Source organism: Festucalex cinctus, chromosome 4 (genome assembly GCF_051991245.1).
Source record: "Festucalex cinctus isolate MCC-2025b chromosome 4, RoL_Fcin_1.0, whole genome shotgun sequence".
In the NCBI taxonomy this organism is placed as follows: Eukaryota; Metazoa; Chordata; class Actinopteri; order Syngnathiformes; family Syngnathidae; genus Festucalex; species Festucalex cinctus.
The window spans coordinates 19,899,104-19,916,613 of record NC_135414.1 but is presented as its reverse complement, the minus strand read 5'-3'; the positions used below and the strand labels follow the sequence as shown (position 1 = coordinate 19,916,613).

The window sequence follows — 17,510 nt, the reverse complement described above, 5'->3', positions numbered from 1 at the left end:
CCTATACCTTGTATTGATCCCATTGTTTAAATGAAGATTTATTTGCCCTTTTGTTTTTATTAGAATTAAATGTCACAACTTCACAGGGTCTTTCTCCTATTTGTAAATACCTTTCGAAAATCTTTCCTATTAATCTCCATTTAAGAATTAAAGGTAGCACAGATAACATAGTCTGCATTTTATGAAAAAGATTATCAACATTTGTTACAGTGGTTCAAGATAGTATATTTTAAACAGATGTGATTCCTCAAGATATTCCACAAACGAATGAACAGTATGTTTCCATATTCTCCATTGGTTATGCCATTTATTTAAAGTACATTGTAACTTGACTTTAGAGTGACACTACTTATGAGTTTGTCATCATACAAGCCATTTCTTGGCTGATTCGTCTTGACCTTGTATCAAAATTTTAATTATGAGGCTAGATGGTGCCAGCTAACCTCACAAAATATACAGTATAGGTGTATATGTATTTTTATTTATTTTATTTTTTTTGTGGCATGCCTGATTTTAAATGTCTATGATCACTGTTGAGATAGCTCATGTTTGTTCTTTTTTTTTTTTTTCCCAGTTGGGTACAAAGCTTCGGTCATGAGGGCCTTGGACTGTTACTTGACATTTTGGAAAGATTGCTGACCAAGAAACAGTGAGTGTTTGATTTCAAACTTAGCTTTAAATGCCTCACCTTTTTCAATAATTAGAGCTCCTACCCAAGTATGGAAAGGTCCGGAATTTGATTTAATAAATTACCACGTCAGTGTCGAAAATGGAAGCTATTGTTTGTAAATACTGTATAATGCATGTTTCCATGATCTCACTTGCACAACTTCTTTCTGTGTCGTGGTTATATTATTTTGTAGTCATGCAGATAATTAAAAACATCATCAGCTCCATTTTCTAAAGCAAACAATTACCAATACCTAAAAAAAAAATATATATAACTTCATCTGTTTTTTGTTTTTTTTTTACACTTGAAAACGCAGTTGTAAAGGTAGTGTGAGAGTGCATAGTGTAATGTTAAGTTAATTTCAAGTCTTGGCTGAAACATTATGTGTGTCGCTCTCTGGTATTGAATAGCCATGAAATCAATCAAGGTATACCTGTCCTGCTTTTGTTCTAAAGTCATCTGGAATAGGCTCCAGCCTCTTTGTGACCCTGAGTGGAATAAGTGGCACATCATATGGATTAATTGTATTTATTTCATGTCCCCAGGCAGGAGAGGATCGACAAGAAGAACCAGCATAAAGTTATCCAATGTCTAAAAGCATTCATGAACAATAAGGTAAATGCACAACAGCCATTTCCCCTCATCAGAATGAGCCTTTTACTCTCATGAGTATATGAAGGAATTAGGGCTGTAATTATATACAGAAGTTAAGATTTGATTCATATCTCAGTTTGTGACCCACATAACTTTGTAAAGTTAATTTATATAATAAATACTAAGTTTTTTTTTCCCAAGTCTATATGGCAGATAGTCTGGGTCATGCACACTACACGATTTTCATCTTTGGAGTTTAACATATTTTTATGCAGATCTAAAGTTGATTTATTGCTGAATGATATCGTCTCCCGTCCGTTTTCACATGTATGTTCCTAAATATTTTAGCCCATTAAATAATGTTTATCCTGTGGGGCCCAGAATCTAAAACGTTCTTTGAGCTTTGGCTCGCTGTGGGATTGAGTTTGACACCCCTGGTATAGGAACAAAACATCACAGCACACGAAGCTCTGGGTTCTAGCCCAGTGCCACTCCATCACAAAGTTTAATGTAAGGTCTCATGTAATCCTGCATCTCAACAGCTGCCAGATGCTAGCATTTACCTGAAGGCTTATCTGCCAGTCCAGACCTTTCCTTGCCTCAAAAGGCATCTTGGAATGCAATGTACCCAATGCCCAAAAGACTTGTGTTCTCTGCCAGCTGTCTGTACAGCTTTGACTTCCTCTGCCTTCATACTCTTCCACCTTGTATACAGAATAGAAGTTGGAGAGTGCGAAGAGATATGCTCTGGTCCACAATTAAGTTAGTGAGGTCTAGTTCAGGGGAAAAAACAAAACATTTTTGTTCAGTCCGTAAAATCATGAATATCGGGCATGACCAAAATATTTTGTTATTGCCATCCATTTTCTCAGTGTCTGTCATCCCCATCTGACTGTGAAAAATAAACTTATTACAAAAATAAACAACAGCAAAGACAAAGCCATTAAAAAAAATAAATAAATACAACTTATGATTGATTTCCTTTGAAATGTAATTTTAAACATTCTAAGTGCCTGAAAAAGATGGGAGGGTGGTGGTGACAATATATATTTGAGATAATGTACAGAGAGCAGCCTTTTCATCAAATTTCTCTTCACCTTGAATTCAGAAAAAAAAAGTTTATTTGAGCGCACGTGCTCACACGCGCCATGCACCAGCTTGACACAGAGGTTGTAGTAACACTTCAGGCCAGAGATGGCAGACGCGAGCCACAAAAGTGACAGATTACACAATGTTGAAATTTTCCATAACTTGGCATTGCTAATCATGCATTTACTAACTCCCATCACTCATTTAAACTCTATCACTTTAAAACAACCACTGCTGTTTTCTTAAGATGGAACCCAGGGGCAACAGATAGAATGAAAACCGCAGAGGCCCCCAGAATTGAACCCAATGTGAATTGATATTGCACATATTTTTATGACCACATTCTTTTTTTTTTTTTTTTTTCTTCATGTGTGTAACTCACAACCCATTGTGGGACAAGTCAAAAGTTACAAGTTATAACATGGAAACTTTGTGAGCATTTAAAATGAAAAGGGTTTCGAAATAATTCACGATTATCAAAAATGATTATCAATTAGTTGCTGAATAACCATTTCATCTCTAATTGATTTTACTGTTTACACATGTGCTTGTTTATTTCAGTATGGCTTGGATAGAATACTTGGGGAAGAGAGAAGTCTTGTATTACTAGCAAGAGCAATAGATCCCACCCAATCAGCTATGATGACCGATGTGATGAAGCTGCTGTCGGCCATCTGTATTGTGGGCGAAGAGAACATGTAAGTTAAGATTACCCCACCCCTCAAAAAAAAAAAAAAAAAAAATCAGTGACAATGCTTTTCAAGTGTTGCATTTAAATGAAACACTCTTGAACAATTTTGCTATTGGCGTGAAATATTGAAGTTAAAAAAAAAAAGGCTTAAAAATTCCTGCTTTAGTTACAGAGTAACTAATGATAATTTTTACAAATATCAACCTAACATTCACACATGCATTTCATGTTTTCATTTAGTTTGGAGAAGGTCCTTGAAGCCATTACCACAGCTGGGGAATGGAGAGCTATTGAGAGATTTCATCCCATCGTGCAAGGACTAAGAGATCGCTCAGTCCAGTTACAAGTAAGAGCAAAGAGGCAGAGTGTGAATTTAGTTAGCTGTTTGAGTGTGAGAAGTTTTTAAACATATCTATCTATATATTGTTTGCTGTGAAACACAAACATATCTTAATTGTTTTGTATATGACTGTGACTTGTGTAATCCAGTAAAACTCCCAGATAGTGCAATCAAATTTAAAGATACAATTAAACCAAATACAACTTAATGTTTCACCATCATCATGGTAAATTCTTTCTTATTATGGTTTACATCTACAAGAGAGATTTGTGCAGTAGTGCTACAACATGTCTGGCATCTAGTGGTGAACAATATTATTACAACTTTGAACTGAAGCAATAGAGGAAACGTATCAGTAAATGTTGATAAATCACTTGAGCCGCCAGTTGCCTGTCCCTGATCTAAGATGTTTGCCAATATGCCTTTAATACAAATAAAAATACAATTACATCAACAAATAATGATAAATGTACTATAAATAATAATTACTTGTGCATCTTCTGGAATATAGGATTGCTGTACTACCTGTCATACATGAGTGGATTGCTTTAGCTATTAATAATTGATTTGCCTGTCACGACTCAAGCCGCAGGAAGCAGCAGTCCCAGAACTACACTTGGAGGGCAGTGAAAAACAGCTTCCAAATGATCCAATTTTCCCTTCGATTGACTGTTGGTTTTATATGTATGCAGTTGTTGCATCAATATTAAAATCAGCCCTCCCAAGTTGGAGGCCGGAGAAAATAGACATGCATTAGTTATGTTTCTTTTCTTCTTGGGAGTATAGCTCATTTAGGATGCATGTTGGCGTGCTCATCATCTACTGAAAGGGGATTCTTTTTTTTTTTCTTCTTCTTCTTCTTCTTACTCAAGGGACTTACCCAAACCTAACTCCCCCATTTTTTTATTTTATTTTACTTTTACATATGATATTACAGGTGGCGTGCATGCAGTTAATCAATGCACTAGTAACATCACCTGATGATCTGGACTTGCGCCTGCACATCAGGAATGAATTCATTCGTTGTGGCCTGAAAGCCATTTTACCAGTAAGTACAACCTCACTGTAATCACAGACGAACATACACATGTATTGTATTATTAATAATGCTTAAATTGTGTCTTAATCTTAATACTTCATCTATTTGCAACTTCCTTTCTGTATGTTCTTTATTTTAAATCTAGCAACTTTCATCTGTGAGAAATGATGCCCTTGACATTCAGCTAAAGGTATTTGAGGAGCACAGAGATGAGGACATGATGGAATTCTCTCATAGGCTGGAGGACATCAAAAGCGAGCTGGAATATCCTTTATACTGTTTACCTAATCTAGTGACTGTTCACTCTTAGTCTGTTCAATCTAAAATGAAAATACACGTCACCCAGTGAAGGTCAAATATTTATGAATAGATATTAGATAATACAGTGTGGTGCTCTTTGAATGCAATGATTCCCGGGGTATTCATTGAATTTTTTTTTTATGGTTACAAAGTATTGCTTCCATTTATCTGCAAGTCCTTGCCTTGACTCTCTTTACTGATGCAGGGGACGTGTTCAATATTTTGCTGAATATGGTGAAGGACAGCAGTGCAGAAAACTATTTAATTTCCATACTGCAGCACTTGGTCCTCATTCGCAACGACTACTTTGTCAGGTCTGTCAAAAGAAGGTGGAGGAAACATGAAATTACAGTAAATGATCAATCTTTATGCAACCAACTAAAAGTTTAATGCTGTGAAAACCAAGAATTTCACAATTTCCCAAGATTGTTGCAGACATTAACTCTTTGACTGCCACACGTTATAAAAACAAAACAAAAACATCCACAGTGCCAGCAGCTTTTGAGCATTTTAACTCATCTTTCAAGGCAAAAAGAATATTTTTTGGCTTTACTACATATACAATGTGGCTACTAAATGAAAGATCACATTCCATTCAAAGGAATTTTACTAATCAGTATTAAACGTCTTTGGCAGTCAAAGAGTTTTAAGAAAAAAACAAAAACATTGGTTCTTAACTTTAACTAGCTGTGCTGTATTAGAATTGCTGAACTTGGCATTGCAAATCATGCAGTTAGGACACTAACTCCCATCACTCAACTCAACTCTATATTTATAGAGTACTTTAAAACAACCACTGCTGTTTTCTTATTATGAAGCCCAGAGGCAGTACAATGAAAACAATAAAGCCCCCAAAATTGAACCCTGTGGAACACTAAATGTTGCATTACACGTGAATTCATATTGCACATATTCGTCTGACTGCTTTCTTTGTTTGTTCAAATACGACAAATAATGGAAAGCTGTTGAGACTGACTCACCAAACCCATGGGGTTCGATTGAACCCAGATTAAGAACCACTGGGAAAAAACAAAAAGCATTTTTGTAAATGAAATGGATGGATGGAAATAAATAATACAAAAAAATTTTTTTTGTTTAATATATATATATATATATATATATATATATATATATATATATATATATATATATATATATATATATATATATATTAAACAAATTGAAACTACATATGTTTGCAAAACTAATTCAGGCTAATAATATAGCGAAAATGTCCTTTGATTTCATATTTGCCAATAAATTTCATACATGAGCTTTGCTTTCTTGATTGATTTTAAATGCACTTAGTTTACTCAGCTTGTTGTCTAAATATGATGTCATTGGGCAGTGCGTTTTTGATTGATCGATGCCCGGCACTCTACACCATTTGACACATTTGATATGGCTCCTCAACTATTGTACTCTTCAACTCAGCCTGTAACACGTCAATACGCCCTCCTTTTTTGTTTGTATAAGTCCAAAATACAATCAGACTTAAATTCTGTCTCTGACCGTCCGAATCAATCTGTCCATCTATTCATTCCTAACTCTTTTTTTTTTTTTTTTTTTTTTTTTTTTTTTAAAATAATAAATCTTGTACACCAGTAATACCCTGTACAGAGGAATCTCGATTTAACGGACCGGTGTGGTCAACCACACAATTAATGCATCATCCTGCAAATCTAAAAAGTGTGACCCACTGTTGCTTAATTTTGACTTGATGACTGTGGGTGAGCCTATTTTTGGTCTAACAATGCCCAGGTCTGCCTTAAAGGCTCTAAATGGCATCAACTATCAGAGAGAATGTTGTCTCTTTCATCATCGAGCAATCTAGCTTCCATGGCTCAAGAGTATTTCCCATGTTCTTTTATAGTACTTTTCAAAGTCTTTCGTTTGGTTGGATCGCCCACAGGCTGTGTGAGCGTTGATCAAAGTTCACTTGATCAAAAGATGGCGCAATAATAAACAACAATATGGCTTATTTATTAGCTGCGGTTTTCTTTACAACTTTAAAATGCATCTGAACCTCTATAAAATGCTGCAATATGAGCACTGCACTATTGTTAATGTTTATGCTTGCGCCTTCATTTAATCACCCTATGTCAAAACTAAAAGTAAAATGATCTGAGTTTTGGACTCAAATTTGTTAGTTCAGGTTCTTTTTGTCTCAATTGCAACTGCAGTATATACAATATACAGTACGTCGATTAGTCGTAACATTATGATCACTTGCATAATACAATATATTCACATCCAGTACAAGAACATTATGATCACTTGCATAATACAATATATTCACATCCAGTACAAGAGCTGAATCAGCACTTCCACCCCGACAAAGCTAATGCCGTAATGCTCAGTTTTGTTTTGTTTTTTTTTGTTTTGTTTTTTTGTTTTGTTTTTTTATTGAGACTGTCAAATGTATTAATGTAACTATGGTTATTATTTTGGTAGTTTGCTGTAGTGTAGAACTGTGCTGTAGTATCATGACACAGCACTTTAATAATACATCATTTTGTGCTGGTGGTCGTAATGTTGACGGTAGTACGTGTTTATAATATATATTCGGAACAATAGTGGACCCTCGCATATTCACATATGCAGTTTGAAATGAGTGAATTCACATATTTCCACACTTTCTTTGGAACCTATCTTAAAGTGAGTTGAGGTTTCCCATCTAGTGCTTTGTCACCACCATCTTGTGGCATATATAGGCAGTTTTAAAGCTTTGGGCGGATTCCAGTTACTCGCAAATGTTCTGTATTCGTGGCAGGGCTCTCCCTATCCCCTGTGAATAGTGGGGTTTCACTCTAATATATATACCCATTTTAATTTGTTTATTGAAATTACACAAATCATCAAAGTACAGCATACATTACTATATTGTCTTTATTTATGCTAATCTTCAATGCACATTAAGCAGTTATGTTATTTGGGATTCATATAACTAAATTGTCATTGTCATTCGCCCCATATGTCACTCTCAGGACTCAGTACTTCAAGATCATTGAGGAGTGTGTGTCTCAAATTGTTCTGCATCGTAGTGGAACAGATCCAGACTTTACTTACCGTAAACGTCTTGATGTGGATTTCAGCCACCTCATCGGCAAGTGACTTTCTTATGTCGAACATATTGGAGCGAATTTTCCAACTTTCACTAACCATGGTTTTCTTTTTTTCTTTCTTATTTTCTTTCTTTGTGTCTTTCTTTATTATTTTTTTTAGAAGTTTGTGTAGAAACGGCTAGATTTGAGGAGGATAAACAAAGAGCTTCAGAACTGGCAGAAAAGGCAAGTGTTGAGCTCCACTATTTTATGAGTTTTACCCCCCGCATATTCACACATCCACTCCGTCTGACTCATTATTTTTTGTTTATATTGTACATCACAGTTGGTTTAAAGAAAACTACGTTTAACAGTAAGATTTTCAAATAATTGTGTTATAGAGTACCGGTACATAAATCAGATTGAGAAGGTCGTGAATGTCTATAGTGTTTTTTACTTATTTATTTATTTATTTATTTTTGGGGGGGGGGTGATTTTAACACCACATTTATGACAAATACAGGTTACCTATGTGTGGACTGTGTAACGTGATTTTAGTTGGTGGCACCCTTTAGATAGGAGATGAACCACATAAACTTACATGTCTATTATGAAATAAATACATATGTGCTCTTCAAGCTTAAAGCATATGCAAAAAATAGGATAAAAGAGTAATTTGGGTAATTCTATTTTCAGCTTGATGAAGAGTTTTTAAAACGACAGGAGGCCCAAGCTCAACTGGTTAAGGGTGAAGAAAAGATAGCTGAACTTCAAGCTGAGTTGCAGGCTTTCAAGTCCCAGGTACGTGAGTTTTTTTGTTTTTGTTTTTTTTTTAAACAACATTTTTATGGTAAATACAGTTACATGCAGTTCATGATTTCTGATGTGAAACACAACTAAACATTGATTTAAAGAAGAGATTTCTTTCAATGGTCTTTTGGTCAATGGTCAATGGTCAATTGATGGTCTTTTGGTAGATGGGATTCACTGATTTGTTTTTGTTTTTTTTGACCCACCCAAGCCTATAATTTTGATGACACTTGCATCTTGTTCACTGGTGACACAAACTCTAATGACAACATGAACTGGGCATTTGTCGGCCAGTTCTGCCTCTCATCACTATGCTGTAAGAACAAATTGTTTTAAAAACAATTTCTTTTGACAACCCTCTTCAACTTCTACTAGCCTACTATTGCTGATCTGCAGCTTCAGAAGAGGATTTTCATTTTCTTTGCAAGATAAATTTTCAATTTGAGAGCAAAGAACACTGAAGGAATACTCAAATAGCACAGTTTAAATTGATGTGGCAGGTTTAAGAATGGTTGTTACATCCTCTTTCTGGTGTTTGTTGTGAGTGTGATTCAGACGTTCTTTACCTGGGTTCGATCCATGCGTTAAGTATGCATCAATGAGGGTCAGCCTTAGTCTTTAGTTATCTAATCGGATCTAATTTGTTGTTAAATTCATGGTGATTGAATGTTTTTCGAGTTAGATGAATGCTTCTTCACTTTGTTGGAAGTACTGAACCCCACCACTTTCCTATGCACATTCATCAAAGTATTCTTTATTGAAAAAAATAAAATATGATGATGCCCCCCCCCCCGCCCCCAAATCATAGGTAGGGTTTACTTGTGAGCAAGATGAACAGGGAGAGTAGCCTTTTTGTCCAACTCTGGCTCTCTTCACTTTGAATTCAGAATGCGTTGTGTTCTTGTATGCAGTTAAATGTTCCTTTAGTTTTGTTAGATAGCTAATTGTGCTGGACATGCAAATCATGCAGTTAGGATGCTGACTCCCATCACTTAACTCTTTAGAGCACTTTAAAACAACCACGGCTCTTTCCCAGCTCTAAACCCAGTGGCAGCAAATAATATGAAAAAAAACAGCACAGGCCCCACAATTGAACCCTGTGGAACTCCATATATAGTTATACATGTTAATTCATATTGTACATATTTGTCTGACCATTTTCTTTTCTTTTTTTTAATTTTTTTTTATTTTTATTTCATTTTTATTTTTTTTGCTTGACAATGAAGGGATTATAATATGGTTTTAGCTAATGAATTCCCCCTCTTTTTTATTTTTATTTATTTTTTTATAAGAGTGGAGTTGTACCAGTGGCTGTGTCATCTGGCCACGATGCACAGGAATTGTCATCTTCTTCTTCATTACCCTGTGGGTCTTTACCATGTAACCCAGCATCTGGGTTACCAGCTCCTCCTCCTCCACCGCCACCTCCTCCTCCATTACCTGGTTGCCCTGCACCCCCTCCTCCACCTGGAGTGCCTCCTCCATTTGGTGCCCCACCTCCACCTCCACCGGGGTGGTCCACTTGCCTTGCCCTGCCTTATGGCCTCAAGCCTAAGAAGGAATTCAAGCCTGAGAATTCCACAAAGCGCCTCAATTGGTCCAAGGTAAGTTACAAATGGCGCTAAGTTGGGTTGGTTAATTCTAAACACTATAAAGTTGGTCATAAAAAAACTGTTGAAAATCTTGTTTGCTAAGAATGGGACAGTTGTTTAAAATGTGTGCACTGAGAAAATATTGCCGTTTGATTACTAGTTTAAAATGTTGTATATCGATAGCTACATTATCTGTTCATCCAGTCTTATGAGTAACCAAAAGTTTATACAACTTCAACTCACTGGCCCCTTTTTCCACTCTTAACTTTGTCCCTGATATTTATTGGCAGCAGCTAAGCAACACACTTGTTTTTCCAGACGTAAACAACACGCTTCTTTGAGAAGATAGCAATTCTTGAAAATAACAGATGATCACATGCTTCTGTTAGATCACACTGAGTGGCACCTCTACAGATGTTGTTCCCTGCAGAGCAATATTAGTTCACACTGGTGTTAGTTTGTAGTGTGATGAATTATTTAATATCTGCTGTAGATTTGTACAGATGTTCAACAAGCTAAAACATATGCTTGTAATTCTAAATGAACATTTTAGGATATGATGAAGGCTGCATACCCACATGGGATCAAACTGTTGTGAAATTTTTAAAATTTCACGTAAATTCTCTGCCATATGCTATGACTATACGGTGCACTATATACAGGTAATTCTTTCATATAATAGATTTTCACCTTCTCTGTATGATTTGGTTTTGCTTCTTTCATGAGGGATTGTATATCAATTGAGTGCTTTCGTGGAAATGATACCATGACAAACTCCTATAAGCAAAACAGTAATATAATATAGCTCACAGCAAAATATAAAAATAAAATTAAATAAAAATAGTGTTTACATTATTTCAGAAAATTATACTAATTACAATAACTTTGATAAAATACATTTTGAACATTTTCAAATATTTTCTAAGAATTCAACACAAAACTTAAATTGGGCCACCAAAAGATTAGTTTTAACATTTTCATGATCTTATGTACACACACACACACAGACAAAAATATTGGTATGCCTCTGTTAATGAAAGAAAAACAATAATAATAAAATAAATAATGAAGATGATGTGTAAAAATGTAATGAAAACTGAACAGTTAAAACCAGACATTGCTTTTGAATTATTAAAAAAAATAAACAATGAACAGGCATGAACAAAAATTACGGTACCCTTAACTTGCATATTTTTCAAAGTAAAAGCCAGTGTTCGCAAATGTCTTATTTTGAGAAAAAGAAAAAAAATCATTCTGCTTACATGGAGGACTAAAGACAACTGAGAATATTTACAGTTGAGGGGCTGAAATTCCAAAGATTTGGACAATTTGAAATTTGGCCTTCCCTAAATGATTTATCAAATCTATTGATTCATTTGCTAATTGATTGATTGTTGCACCTCTAGAGTAATAGGTTGAAGACATGCAACACAACACGTAATGATTTAGCGAATATGCAACCTTATTGTGCATTTGTTCCGAATGATCTTAAATGCTTTAACCAGTGCCTAGAAAACTGATATTAATAATGCATTCTTGTTGAAAATTCTGTCTTTAGTCTAGCTTGTTTGTTTACTGCATTTTAGATATACTCTGTGCTCGGGCCAAGCAAATGGTGAATTGTTTTTTGTTTGTTTTTTTTTTGTTTTTTTTTTCTTTCTTTCTCTGTCCAGATCCATCCCCAGGAAATGTCAGAGGGCTGTTTCTGGGTGCTTGCTGATGATGGCCGATACGCAAAGCCAGATTTGCTCAGCAGAGTTGCTCTCACCTTCGGTACACAAAGAGCAGGTAAGACTTTTGTGCAGTATTTGTTGTTTATGTGTCATGGCACCCAACCTGCCAGCTGTGTAAAATTTGATCTTTGTCACATAGAAACCACCAAGTACTGCATTGGTTAACAGTCAGGACCAAAATATTCCTTCAATGGGCTCTCAGAAGCATTCTATTTTTATTAACTTTTTTTTCTTGCCTATAGAAGTGTCATTTACTTTAAATGTGACCATTTTCATTTGTTTTCTAAAATTAGACTGAAAAGGGTTTTTAATATTGCGTATTGGTGTGTGGCTGCTTGTCTTCACTCAGTTGACATGTGTAGTGTCTGAAATGGCTGGTTTTGAATGATTTAAGTGAAATAAATATCTTATGTTCTCGTTTGTATTTACAATAGCTGTTTAACTAAGCAAAAATGTACTTTATCCACATTCTCAATTGTTTAATAGAGGTTTCAGTCTGAAATACTTGAATACTAAAATTTCTTAGCTGCAGCTCAGCAGTCAACTCCTTAGTTATTTTGTCACATTTTTATTGTTTAATAAAAAGCCTTGCTTCTGGTCCCTGGCAATAACTAGGTGGAAAAAATGTTCCTCATTGATTAGAGAAACTGACTGCTCCTCAAAGAAAACAGTATTTCAAGCCTTGTATTGCATTACATGCATACTATATATGCAGTACAGACAAACATACTGTACAATGAATTCATACATAAATACTTTGTCACACATGTTGCAGTGGAGGTTTAAGGTTTAGACTGGCAAAATATGGAAGAGTTTTGCAAAAGCAATTTGTGCCTTTTTAATTAATCCAGTCTGTGATTTATTCACTGTTCACGCCATGTTTTCTCTCTCGTTCCATGACTGGTTTTAGCCGCATTATTCATCCAGGTGTTCTACATGTCAACTATATGCTTCTTCACTCAAGGCAACCCCCATCTCATCCACACTTGTGCCCTGACAACATTTTGAATATTGAAAAAGTAAACATGTATTCCAGTTTGTTTTTTTCTGAAAACCACAAGGGGAAACAAATACTATTGGCGTAAGATTGTGGTTTTCTGTTAGGGTAATGACACTTCCATGGACACAAAACAATTAGATATGTATTTTACTTTTAGCATTCCACTATACTAATAAAGTGAGAGGAGAGTAATGCTAAAAGCACTCCATCAATTGCTGCTCTTTTGCATTTCATGCTGCAGTTTTACATTTGGTAAGGAATGCATAAAATATTTCAGGTCTTCCAGATGGTTTGTGGCCATCTTAGTTGCTTTCCTCTTGTTTTCTTGCCATCCCACTGGTGGTTGTAAGCACAGCGTGACTGATTCGTTCAGCTGTTAGAGAGTTGCTGTTTGTGTGTATCACTGAGTGCAGGTCTACTGAATGTGTTTGTTGTCTTATTATCACCATGTATCATCTCATTTAAGAACAACATCTGGATCATCATTAAACATTTAGGAGGACACCATATGAAACAGCTTTTCCTCATCAAATTTTCATTTACATCATTGTCCTTTTATGACATTAGGGTCCTTACTGCTGTTGACTTAGACCGGGGATTCCTAAGCGTAGGGCTGGACACTTGAAAAAATAAATAAATAAATAAATAATCATTTTTTTAAATGGTATTGAAATTACTACTAATAAACATGATTATTCATTGATTTAAAAATGTGGAATGTACTAAATTACATGCACGTTAAAGTCAAGGATGAAGATTATAGTTTGTAGTCCATGAGGTCGGTGACTGATGTATTTGGAGGGGGAAAGGAGCTGAAGATGCTGACAGGGAGTCAATGTTCTTGATATTTCTGCAAGTTATAAGGTGTTGTGGTTTGATGAGGGGCAAGGGGAGCAGGTTCCTGAAGGTGACTGCATGGTGGTCTGAAATGCTGATGATCTGAGATGTGGGATCGAATCTGTAAAGACCAGGTCTTGTGTGGCCCTTGGCAGTCAGTCTAGGACAGCGGTTCTTTACCTTAATGTGATGTAAGCACGTTGTCACTTTTTGCTTTTAAAGTTGTCTATATTAGGCGCAAAATGCAAATTATGACTCTCATATTGTGGTGTAAACCTGCTTATTTCAGCCCATGAATCAGCAACATGAGAAATATACCTTCCTTGTGAGATATTCTAAAAACATGGAATGAGCACTTCAAATGCCTCTAAAATCGTCCAAATAAATTCATGACAAAACAATTGATGACTAAAGTACATGACCTATTCTGCCCACACTGCTCTTCTTGCGAATAATGTCCCATTTGCGCTATTAAACAAGACAAGAACTAAATGGGTTGGCTGGCACCATTATGGAGAAAGATGAAGAGAATTACAACGAGGGAGGTGGGATGAAAGGATTCAACAAAAGGTGTTTGTTTTTTTTGTTTGTTTTTTTTTGTCAAATATATCTAAAATAGTTTTCAGACATAATTCTTTAAATGTAAAAACATTCTCTTTTTAAACAATTTTACTATCCTCCCTCTCTTTTCTCTTATTTTTCCCATGACATTTTTAAAGAACTCCATTAGCTCTATAATGACTTCTTGTGGCTGCCGAAATTTTCTGTCATTATGGGGAGCGCTCATCAGATGCATAATCATTAAAGGTTATTTTTGTTGTTGAATGGCAAGGTGTTATGTTGAATGCATGGCTGATGGAGAGCTACTCTTTGGCTGTCTCTTTCTTGCAATGCATTAAAATAAAAATCCTTTTATATTCGAAATAATATCTGACCTGTAATTCTCAAATCTGGACATATGATATGCTTCCAAGAAAGAAAACCATGAAATAACTTCCTTCAAATGGATGAGACTGGAATGCCAAAATGTATATTGAGAAGCCACAGTTTTATGTTAACATGCACAATAATACAGCATACACAGAAAATAATAATCCACCTACTGTGAATTACGGAGGCGGTCCTGGAGGGGTCTTTGTCATGTTCAGGAGTTGTATCTGCATCTCTTAATCATTTGTGCAGAGAACAATGCAATCTCAATGCTATCAATGCATTCTGGAGAGAGATGTTTAAACCAGTGTCAGATAGCTCAGTCTCATTCGCAGGGTACACAGCCTTCTGTGGGATATTGACCCAAAACACACAGTTAATACGGCAAGAATGGCTAAGCGCAACATAATTGTCTATCTATCCTGAAGTGGCTTTGTATGAGCCATGATCGAAATCCTATTGAACATCTCTGGAAGGAGCTGCTGCTGAAACATCCAGTTTGAAATCTAAAACAGGTGGATCATTTTGCTCACAAGGGGTTGGTCAAAATCCCTATTGACGTGCCGAGGTTCAAAATTGTAAAAATGGGTTCATTCCTGTGATTGCCTCAAAATACTAAGTTAAGGATATCCTCATTTTTGTTCAGGCCAGCTTCATTAGTTTGTTTTATGCGGTAGTTAGTTATGTTGGACCACAAAAAACACTTCTTGATTAACATGGGGTTTTATTTTGTTCAGGAAATGGTTCCAACAAATTCGTGTGCGAATTTTGACTTCCCAGAACAGCAGTAGGAGCAAAACGAATACGTTGATTTTAGTAGTAGTAGAAGTATACTTTCCATTACTAGACAGTCCTTGATATACTAAATATTAGTCCTTATAATTTGATGTATTTTCACTCATTAGCTTTACTAAAAATGTCATTTATACTGATAGCAAAGGAAATGACAGCCTTCTGGTTGAAACCACACACCCCCAGCATTATGAAATGGAGAAAAAGTAAAGATGTTTAGATGGGGAGAGACCGACCAGACACAAAGGACACAATATGACTGAATTAACACAATTTGCAAACGGATGAAAAAGTTAACATTTAACCTGCCTCTCGCCCGGAGTCACCTTGGTTAGCCTTCAGCTACCCGCAACCCTATTGATGATGAGCAGTATATAAAGGAATGGATATAATAATATTATTATTATTATTATTATTATTATTATATATATTTTTTTTTTTTTTTTTTTAAACTTTAAACAATAACAAGTTGCCAGAAAGGCACAAACCTAACATTTTTTTTTTGTTTTGTCAACAACCCTGCATTTGCCAAAGAATTATTTATTTATTTTTTGGGGGGGGCTTTTTTCATACAGTAATTGATCTCTGTTTGTCAGTTTCACTCTTCTTCATCATTGTTTTGCCGTTTTATTGCAGCCACCACAATTTCTCAGGCATCAGCATTTCAATTTCTTCCCAATTTGTGTTTTTATGTCCTCACATCACCCAAGTAATGGGCTGGCTCGTTAAAAAGATATTTGCTTTCGCAACATTTTCCTGTTGTGATTTTTCATCCAGACTTGTGATTTGTGTATGATGGGTTGGTAAGTATAGACGGCGAGAAGCAGACTTGCCTGCATCATCTGCGTACAACAGGCAAATGACTTTTGAGATGAGGGTGATTTTAGAATATCCTCAATCCACTAAGAGACGTGGGGAAATGCTAGAGTGACTCAGACAGAGCTTGCCATAGTTAACATTTAATAGAAATAATAATGTCTCCTTGCAGATACGTTGACATCCAACTGCTTGTTATGGTACTCACATTGATGTGTATACAAGTGACCTTTAGAGGGCACTACTCCACTGAGAATAGAGATGATGGTAAAAAATCTCCCAACTAGGCCAGTAGAAAGCCTTAAATTGTGGCAATTTCTGTGTATACCAGTATGATGTTAAAGAGTGATTTTTATGCGGAGGTGATTCTCGTAGTTTGGAGTTCACGGCAATCTGGGTAGAAGGAGCAGGACTAAAGAGAAAGCTAAGAGAAGCTTAATGAAGTCTGTTAATTTGCTGCTATCAGAATTAAAGTCTCACTATAATTATGGCCCTTGGTCATCTGGTGTGAATCACAGGGAGATGTGGCCTTGCATGGTCCGCTTTGATTATCTCTCTTGTAGCACAGCTCCTCACTCCATTATTCTGATCACCCTCTTCTGCCTTCCCCTCACTCATCTGCTGTCCTGTCCTGTCAGTATTAGTCAAGGTGGTTGAATGTGCATTGATGCCATAGAAAGGGCTGTTGATTTGCTGTCAGGGTGACTGAACTCCATGACATTGCCATATCAGAACAAAATGGTGAGTCAAACAGAGCAGCTGGCTTGACTATTTGACAGACGTGTCGGAATAGTGGATTTCTTTCACTTGTTGCAAGCGGCACTCCTCTTGTGCATGAGACGTCTGGTGGATTTTGCTTTGGGCAGAGATGTCTGCATGTATACACGTCATATACAGTATACTCTGCTGAGTTTCTTAACTATACTATAATCAAAAGTCTTAATCACTATGAAGTAAGGCACTGTTGCAGGCTGTGTAATTGTTGCATTAGAAAAATGCATGCCCGTATATTAAGGTAAGATTACTGTACACATTTGTGATGAATTATGTCTTTTGCTACCAAAACTGAATTCATGTTGGATAAAATTTTGGGCTAAATCAGCACACGCGTCTCACACTGCATCCTTATTAGAATACACATTGATAAGATACAATAAATCAAATCTAAATTTAGTGTAAGTAGTGTGCACACTAGATTATTTGGTATGTGTGCGTTGTGCATGCCTGTGTGTG

At 35.9% G+C, this 17,510-nt stretch overlaps 1 protein-coding gene across 3 annotated transcripts in view; it reads left to right on the top strand.

Moving 5' to 3' along the window:
• LOC144017717 (protein diaphanous homolog 3-like) overlaps positions 1-17,510 on the top strand; it is a 74,148-nt gene that overhangs the window by 5,404 nt on the left and 51,234 nt on the right. For all 3 annotated transcript variants that reach the window (XM_077519584.1, XM_077519585.1, XM_077519586.1), the window contains 12 exons: positions 575-649; positions 1,216-1,285; positions 2,915-3,051; positions 3,285-3,390; positions 4,322-4,432; positions 4,569-4,687; positions 4,921-5,037; positions 7,711-7,829; positions 7,949-8,013; positions 8,464-8,568; positions 9,870-10,181; positions 11,843-11,957. In XM_077519584.1, coding sequence (XP_077375710.1) covers positions 575-649; positions 1,216-1,285; positions 2,915-3,051; positions 3,285-3,390; positions 4,322-4,432; positions 4,569-4,687; positions 4,921-5,037; positions 7,711-7,829; positions 7,949-8,013; positions 8,464-8,568; positions 9,870-10,181; positions 11,843-11,957 — 1,451 coding nt within the window. The remainder of the gene's footprint in view (positions 1-574; positions 650-1,215; positions 1,286-2,914; positions 3,052-3,284; positions 3,391-4,321; positions 4,433-4,568; positions 4,688-4,920; positions 5,038-7,710; positions 7,830-7,948; positions 8,014-8,463; positions 8,569-9,869; positions 10,182-11,842; positions 11,958-17,510) is intronic.